Source organism: Micropterus dolomieu, linkage group LG08, assembly GCF_021292245.1.
Source record: "Micropterus dolomieu isolate WLL.071019.BEF.003 ecotype Adirondacks linkage group LG08, ASM2129224v1, whole genome shotgun sequence".
NCBI lineage: Eukaryota > Metazoa > Chordata > Actinopteri > Centrarchiformes > Centrarchidae > Micropterus > Micropterus dolomieu.
The window spans coordinates 32,413,235-32,422,110 of NC_060157.1; the positions used below are offsets into that span (position 1 = coordinate 32,413,235).

The 8,876-nt window shown below is 45.0% G+C and overlaps 2 protein-coding genes across 2 annotated transcripts; both read right to left on the bottom strand.

Moving 5' to 3' along the window:
• Positions 1-964: 964 nt before the first annotated feature.
• nppb (natriuretic peptide B) lies at positions 965-2,039 on the bottom strand. The gene is made up of 3 exons (XM_046057341.1): positions 1,923-2,039; positions 1,292-1,562; positions 965-1,088 (listed from the first exon to the last, which is right to left on the bottom strand). The coding sequence occupies exons 1-3, from the start codon at positions 2,034-2,036 to the stop codon at positions 1,078-1,080; spliced, it is 396 nt and encodes a 131-aa protein (XP_045913297.1). The 5' UTR covers positions 2,037-2,039; the 3' UTR covers positions 965-1,077.
• A 2,545-nt stretch (positions 2,040-4,584) lies between these two features.
• Positions 4,585-6,014, bottom strand: nppal (natriuretic peptide A-like). Its single transcript, XM_046057340.1, has 3 exons — positions 5,731-6,014; positions 5,287-5,600; positions 4,585-4,799 (listed from the first exon to the last, which is right to left on the bottom strand). The coding sequence occupies exons 1-2, from the start codon at positions 5,893-5,895 to the stop codon at positions 5,289-5,291; spliced, it is 477 nt and encodes a 158-aa protein (XP_045913296.1). The 5' UTR covers positions 5,896-6,014; the 3' UTR covers positions 4,585-4,799; positions 5,287-5,288.
• Positions 6,015-8,876: the final 2,862 nt, after the last annotated feature.

Genomic DNA, 8,876 nt, shown 5'->3' on the forward strand with positions numbered 1-8,876 from the left:
CATAGTGCCTCTGCAGGGGGGCGTGGATGTTGAGCAGACCTAAAGTTGTATAGATGGGATTCATGTTGTGGCATAAACATAAAAAAGTGCTCTGATGCTAGCAAGGTTATTCTGCTAACCTGAATCCTATCAGTCACCCGTGTTAATGATTGATTACAATGAAATGCACTTTTGCTGAAGTTTGTGGAGCTTAAACTTTTTCTAAAGGGGACATGACAGGAAAAAGTCTGAGGAGCACTGATGTAGGTGAACAAACAGACGCAGGCAGAAACAAACCAGTCTGAGGGTCCATCACAGTCTCAGCCTCATGTTGGAGACAGACAACCAATCACAGGACAATGACAATCATGTGACTGTGACATTCACTGCCAGCAGCAGACGTTTCTCGTGTTGACACAAAGCCACTGCCCCCAGGCTGCAGGCCTAATTACCCAGTATGCAACAGTGAAGATAGTTCTAATGAAGCAGATTCTGTGCAGATGTGTTCAGCTCTGTGTGCTCTCCGTGGTGCTGAAAACAAAGGCTTCTATGTGGAAATGTGATGAAGGTACATAATAACATCCTGCATGGAGCTGCTTTGTGCTGCTTCATTAATATTATATAATTGATTCAGAGCTGATCTTTGTCCTGTCAGCTCCTGCATCCTTCCCCCAGGATGTTTGGCTTTGTGTTGTGAAAATGAACATGCAAGTGATAACATCTTGTAGACAATCACTCACCAGGGTTTATATAAGGTATAAAAATAACAGTATCATCCTCTCACTGTGCCATTTCTTCTGTTATTTGCAGACAGTACTGTGTTCACGATGTAAAGCATGTGCTGGTGTCAGACGTCACTGTGCTGAATGTAAGAAGTATCATTTGTTGTACCAGCAACACTCGGGTCAACGATGTGCAGTTGTAAACATTTATTAAAACATTCAACAGTCCATAAAGTCTTACATCGATTTTAAATAAATATACCTTTAAGCCACAAACAATACTCAATAAATATTGGTAAATAAATAGCATTCAAATAAAAATATTCTTTGGTAGAGGGTTCTGCAGTTCCAGAAATGAGGTGGTAAGACTTCATCTTTACTTTGGATCTGCAAGAGAACAAGAAAACAACAACAACTCTGTTACTAAGACTGTTCATGTTTTCTCTGTTGATTCCTTAGTGATACGTTTGTATGAGGTAAAATGTTGCTACATTATACTTAATTATATAACCTATATGGAGCTGTTTTCTCTGGATGTTGTACCAATCTCTTTTTATCACTAAGACAAACCTATGTTCTATTATACTTACTGTATCTGCCGACGGTGTTGCACCCCAGAGAGCTCATGGAGCCTATTCTGTCCATCCGCCGCCCGAAGCAGCCGGAGGACTTCTTGGTCGAGTCGTTGCGGACACTCTTCAGGTTCTTGGCTGAGAGAAACTCCCTGATCGCCGCCTCGTCCAGTCCAGTCAGGGGCTGCTGTCCATCTGCTGCCTCCTCTGTGCTCAAGCTGTCCAGACCAGCTCCCTGGTCCACCTCAGTCTGCTCTGAAACTGACCCCTCTAGTCTGTGAATGAGCACCTGCAACGTCCACACAGACATGAGTTAGGCTACATCTTCTATATTGTAAAAAACATTTAATTGTTGTATTGAGGACATTCACAGGAGGTACTGCAGTTTTTAAGCAGTTTTTAAGACCAAGAAGAATCTTTGATCTTCTTACGTACAACTAGACTCCCCATAGCATCAATTTAACCCCAGATCAGATCCCATTAAATCACCAAAGAGAGAGGTCCGTACAGGAAGTTACTGCAGACATCTTCCCTGACTGGGACACCTACTGTAAATGAAAGGTTTGTCCTGCATTGCTGTTGCAGATTGCTTAAAATGGTGGATCCATGGTGGGGCCCTTGACCTCCAACAGGTTTCAGAATCACTCACCTTTAAGATGTCCATGTCAGTGTCAGTCAAGCCGCCGCTGATGGGATACGTGCTGACCAGCTGCAGGTTTAAGACAAGGAGGAGGCTGCAGAGGGGAAAGAAAGACAGAAGCATGTTTCTCTGTGGGGTCCTGCTGCTAAGATGGATGGATGGATGGATGGATGGATGGATGGATGGATGTTCTTCAGTCTCTTTGCCTAGTGGCTGTTTGGATGCTGGAGCCCACAGCAGCACCCTATGCTCTTTTATACTTCAGCTGGACACACATAGGTATGCCAGGAATCAGACAGCATTCCTAACACCTGGTTCTGATAGCTGGAGCTGTCGGAAACGGCTCCTTTTAAAGCGTTGTCTCTTAGATATGGGGCATTCGTAAGCCATAGCTGCTTCCATATGCTCCTTTGTTTCCCAAACATACCCCCCCTCCCTCTACACGGGACGGTGTTGTCACTGAGCTACGGGAAGTAGTAAACTAACTGGCAGTGTGATGCTGTTACTAAATCGAGGGGTGTACGTGATGGAGGCAGAGTAGCTGCTGGTTAGAGACAGTTTGAAGACTGGGAGGAACCAAGTTCAGCTCTCAGGGTGCTGCTCTATGGCAGACTGTGACCTCTGACCTACCTGCGGAGGGAAGCAAATATTAGAAAACATAAAAATATGAAGATTGCACTAGTAAATATTGATATATCAGCAATGGATCATCAGTGTGCTAGGTAACCAACCCACAGGGAGTTATACCACGCTATACAGCTGTTTCTCTGCGGAGGACAGGCTGGTTTTTCCACTGCACAGCACAGCAGTGCTGACAGCAGCAGACAGTTCACACCAAAAAAAATGTCAATATAGGTTGTTTATGTAGCACATTATTACGACCAATATTTACATTTATTGTGGCAGCATACAACGGTAGCAAAGGAAGAAGTTGGATGATGTATTATAAATATTGAGAAAGCGTGCATTAGGAGGCAGGATGGGGTGGATGGATGGGGTGAATGGGTGTGTCAAGCCCTGACTTTCATCTGAAACCAATTAAATGTTGAGTAATTTTGAGTTAAGTTGAATAGTGTTACTGACCTCCGTCACGTGACTTACGTAAAGTGATTGAACCCCAGTTAGGGTCCGGTCGCATCGTGTCATTTTGGGAGGCATTGATAAATGACCGATATTGTTGTTTAGGTTGGAGGAAGTTTTCTTACCTGCCCTGGAAAAACCCTTTTGATTAGTGAACAAATCTTCATGTGTGAAGTGACCCTTTAATACCTCAGTCAGCTAAACTTTGCCTTAACCATGTTAAACTGCATCTTTATCTTCCACTTCTGTTAGTAGACAGCATTTTACTGTCTGACAGTTTGTCTTTTTATGTGCACTTTCATGCTCTGACATGTACTGTATATGTACGTGTGCTATGCACCAGCGAAACACACGTCCATTATTGCCTGAGTTAATACAGCTTTGATTTTTGATTCTTACTTCAGTCAGTTTTGGTGATAATATAAAGTAAATGCTAAGCTACATGTTCCAAGGTGGGAATGCTACATGAGACTCAGTACCTACAACCTAACATAACATGTGGCACATTTAGCTCAGTCGGTAGAGTGTGGGCCCCATGGACAAGGCTGAGTCCTTACTGCGGCGCCCTGTTCGCCCCCTATCTTGCTCCCTCTTTCCTCATTCTATCCACTGTCCTATCAAATAAAGGTAGTAATAACACAATGTTAAAATATTCCACGGGTTGAGCTAGACCTACTTCAAATACCGTTAAGGGGTCCAGATATGGGGACAAATTGCTGCAACACAAATCTGTTTCCATCTTTTGGATTTTTCTCTAATCTTTGCTTTTGACTGAGAAACATCAGATCATCTGAACTCATTATTCAAATTAAACTATGTGAGAAGTTCAGAGGGGGAATGTCTGTTCGGCAGAGAGAACCACTCAAAGAGACATCTGAAACAGGACCACAGCTACACCCTGGCTTCTTTTCTCAGAAGCCAAAAGGTTGAAACCACAGGTTTAATCTGACAGCGTATTTTACAAGCTATCCCGTGTTTGTTGCATGTGACATCTAGTATCCTAAATTTACCAGTACAGCTGTCAGATAACTGTAGTAAAATGTCCAATATTTCCTGAAATGTAGTCATTGTTATTACATATTATTATCTTTATTGATGTTTGTATTATGACATTAAATATTTATTATTTCTGTCCTGCATTGCACTAGTTGTGTTCTCTTTCCTCCTGCTCTGTCTCCCATCATGTGGACCTAAAAGGAGCTTTACGCACACATTTTGCGCGCCTAAACTTGGACACGTGGCGCAATCAGTCAATCCAAGATAGAGTCACGTGTGTGTTGGATCCCGTTTCCTGTTGACCCAGATCCTTCTCATCTGTCCAACATGAGCTCCGTATTTATATGGCCCAGACAGACATCTTCATGTTCCACCTGCAGGTAAACACCTGCCCCACAATGTGGAACTTCCAGCATCTATTATTGTTATTGTTGGACAGCATATTATTTTTACTTTTCAGTTTAAGCCAAAACGCGGAAGAAGCTGCTGTCGCTTCAGAAGAATTCAAGCACAGACTCAGCTGTTATGCAAAATAATTATTTTACTACAATACAATCAATCACAACTCTATGTCACCCAACAGGGAGATAATAAATAATACATACATATACAATAATTTATTGTTGAACAGCTCACATATGAAAAAGCAAAGTTCTGGATGATTCCCGGACAGCAGAGAGAGAAGTACCCGCCCTTTAAAATGTCAAAGCGCAATGACCAGAAGCTCCGGTGTGGGTTCCGGTAACACCGACGTGTAGAAGCCCGAAGTCAGCCCGAAGTCAGTCCGGAGTCACCCCGGTTTCATCCCGCCTGCGGACACAGCAAACACACATTAATACACCGGGTTCAGAGTAATGAGCCTCTGGAGCTCCAGCTGCTCCTCATGTTCGGTGAATTTCATGTTATCGGTTTTAATCTATATTAAACAGTGAGCACGTGTTTTAGTATGCAGGTTATATGTTAAATATAGACACCATGTTTCTGCTTTGGCCATGTGCATCATGTTTCCCTGTGGATGCAGTTAAAGAAGATAATAAATGTGATCTAACACTGTCTTAAAATGAACTAATAATCCCAGGCTGCATATTGAAATAACTCTGTGTAATCTGTTTTAAAATCCTCATCTTCTGACTGCAGTTTCTTTTCATGGTGCTCGTGTTTTTCTTGCGCGTGGAAACAAACTGAATCTGCTTCTTAATGAAACATGGAGGAACTCTTATTTCTCTGCTGCCATTATTAAAACATAATCCCATCTGTCCCCGGTCCCCCTGGCTGTCCCCAGTCCCCTGGCTCCTACCTTCAGCACCCCAGTCCGCTGAAAGAGCCGATCCTCTCTAACCGGACCCCGAAGCAGCTCCTCAGCCCGCCCTTCTTGTACCGGCTCCACGAGCGCTTGGAAGTCCTCATGAGGTCTTTGAAGAGACGCGCCAGGGCGTTTTCTTTGGCCGCCAGGACCGAGTTGCTAGGGTCTGAGGAGTCCCAGTGCCGCTCCTCCTCCGCGCCTCCGAACACCGCCTTGTCCGTGCTCCCGTCCCTCCCCTGCGCCTCCGTCTCCTCCGAGGAGTAAAAGGGCGCAGCGGCGAGTTCCTCTTCTAAAAGTTGCTTCAGACTCTGCGGAGAAAAACACAGAAGCTTTAAACTCACAGTGGCAGTGAGGCTGAGACAAGCAGACCTCCTCCATCATGTCTTTATAAACCCTGCTCCTCCTCATCACTGCGTCCCGGCTGAAAGGTAAACTCACCTGGAGGTCAGAGACGGGTTTGGCTTCCGCCAGGTGAAGCAGTAAAAGCAGAGACAGGCAGCAAACGGAGATGGAATTTGGGTTCATTTTCTTCTGCGGTTCTGTTTCAGTCCCTGCTCCCGTTGCTCGCACTCGTCCGGTTCTGTGTCTGTGCCCAGGTGCCATCTTTATACCCGACCTGATTCCGTCACGAGGCCTGGGAAAATTAACGATGTGTGACTAATGCTGCTACACGTGGGAGTGCAGGCCAACCTGCCGGCTGGAGTGTTTCAGGTTAAACGCTGCTTCTGTATCGAAGAACTTTTAATTGGAAATAGCACCCCCCCCCCCCCCCCCCCCCCCCCCCCCCCCCCCCCCCCCCCCCGACCCCAACTCCTGTACATCCTAATATTTTCTTTAGTGACTTTATCTCCCGCTGTTCATAATAAAAATGAATTCTGAAGGTGCTGAATCTCTGCTCATAAATCCATGTGTAGTTTATAGTCAATGAGATCCTCTTACACCAGACTCAGTGTTAATATTGGACGATTCTGCAAAGCACCAGACTGTGTTCAATGACAGTGTGTTGAAAAAGATGTATTTATGTTTCTATCATTGCTTGGATTGTTTTGCTTCTAATACCTTTTATTTCTGGTTTAACTCACCCATGTTTTCTCTTTTTTTGCTGCTTGGAACCTTTTATTTACTTTTTATCTACTTTACTTCTCTACTGTTTGCAAATTAATTTGATTTATGAGCGTTTGTTCAGTTTCTGTTTTTAGTGAATGTTGTTATTATTGATACCCTTATTAATCACTAAGTCATTTATTGTTTTTATGTGTGGATTGGCAGGGGTATGTTTTATTGTGTGCAGCACTTTGTGTTACATCTGTTTGTATGAAAAGTGTTATAAATAACAAGTTCAGCACTCAGGGTGCTGCTTTAGTGTAACTAAATAAAGTCTGACTGATTGAAGTGCTAACTATATGTCTGGCATGAATGTTAAGACTGGACATTAATCGTGCACTAAGGGTACTGGTATCATGTCGGAGGATACTGGACTGTAACAAGCACAGAAAAAGCTTCTGGTGATAGAGAAGAAAAAGTGTCAAAGTAATTTGAATACTGATTTTAAATGTGTTATGTTAGCTTGAGCAGCTTTCCCTCAGTACTCTGTGCTGAACGCACTTTATATACTCCCTGCTGAGTGTAAACTGGAGCTGCTCACAGATAATCTGAAGGGGCTGACGTGTAGAGGAGGACATTAGGATTAATTTGAAGTTTGTCTGATTGGTGTGTCGGTGTGTGTGTGTGTGTGTGTGTGTGCTTGTTTATACTCATGTTCCCCCCTAACTCTCATCAGCCCCCACTGACTGCCCACCATCAGACAGGTACCAGAGGTAGATGATGAGCGATTAGCCTGGACTCTGTGAAGCTGAGCGACTCTGTGGAGGTGGACGGCGGCTAATTGACATTTCAGCAGCTTCTCAACTGGAGGGCGGTCACACCAGCTGCCACAGAGCAGCCGCCAGCACGCCACAAGATTCATTTGAGCACTCCTACCGCAATATGTAGCTTCCATCACACAGAGACAGATGTGCCGCTGTCAGGCAGATGTGATGCTGTCAGACAGATGTGATGCTGTCAGACAGATGTGATGCTGTCAGTCAGATGTGATGCTGTCAGACAGATGTGATGCTGTCAGGCAGATGTGATGCTGTCAGGCAGATGTGATGCTGTCAGGCAGATGTGACGCTGTCAGACAGATGTGATGCTGTCAGTCAGATGTGATGCTGTCAGACAGATGTGATGCTGTCAGATAGATGTGACGCTGTCAGACAGATGTGACGCTGTCAGACAGATGTGACGCTGTCAGGCAGATGTGACGCTGTCAGTCAGATGTGACGCTGTCAGACAGATGTGATGCTGTCAGTCAGATGTGATGCTGTCAGGCAGATGTGATGCTGTCAGGCAGATGTGACGCTGTCAGACAGATGTGACGCTGTCAGGCAGATGTGACGCTGTCAGATAGATGTGACGCTGTCAGACAGATGTGATGCTGTCAGTCAGATGTGATGCTGTCAGACAGATGTGTTGCTGTCAGTCAGATGTGATGCTGTCAGACAGATGTGTTGCTGTCAGAAAGATGTGATGCTTTCAGACAGATGTGATGCTGTCAGTCAGATGTGATGCTGTCAGACAGATGTGATGCTGTCAGGCAGATGTGATGCTGTCAGGCAGATGTGATGCTGTCAGGCAGATGTGATGCTGTCAGACAGATGTGATGCTGTCAGTCAGATGTGATGCTGTCAGGCAGATGTGACGCTGTCAGGCAGATGTGACGCTGTCAGGCAGATGTGACGCTGTCAGACAGATGTGACGCTGTCAGACAGATGTGACGCTGTCAGTCAGATGTGACGCTGTCAGACAGATGTGACGCTGTCAGTCAGATGTGACGCTGTCAGGCAGATGTGACGCTGTCAGACAGATGTGACGCTGTCAGGCAGATGTGACGCTGTCAGACAGATGTGATGCTGTCAGACAGATGTGATGCTGTCAGACAGATGTGACGCTGTCAGACAGATGTGACGCTGTCAGTCAGATGTGATGCTGTCAGACAGATGTGTTGCTGTCAGTCAGATGTGATGCTGTCAGACAGATGTGTTGCTGTCAGAAAGATGTGTTGCTGTCAGACAGATGTGATGCTGTCAGACAGATGTGTTGCTGTCAGACAGATGTGTTGCTGTCAGACAGATGTGATGCTTTCAGACAGATGTGATGCTGTCAGTCAGATGTAATGCTGTTAGAGAGATGTGTTGCTGTCAGACAGATGTGATGCTGTCAGACAGATGTGATGCTGTCAGACAGATGTGTTGCTGTCAGACAGATGTGTTGCTGTCAGACAGATGTGATGCTGTTAGAGAGATGTGATGCTGTCAGTCAGATGTGTTGCTTTCAGTCAGATGTGATGCTTTCAGACAGATGTGATGCTGTCAGTCAGATGTGATGCTGTCAGACAGATGTGATGCTGTCAGACAGATGTGTTGCTGTCAGTCAGATGTGTTGCTGTCAGTCAGATGTGATGCTGTCAGACAGATGTGTTGCTGTCAGACAGATGTGTTGCTGTCAGTCAGATGTGATGCTGTCAGACAGATGTGATGCTGTCA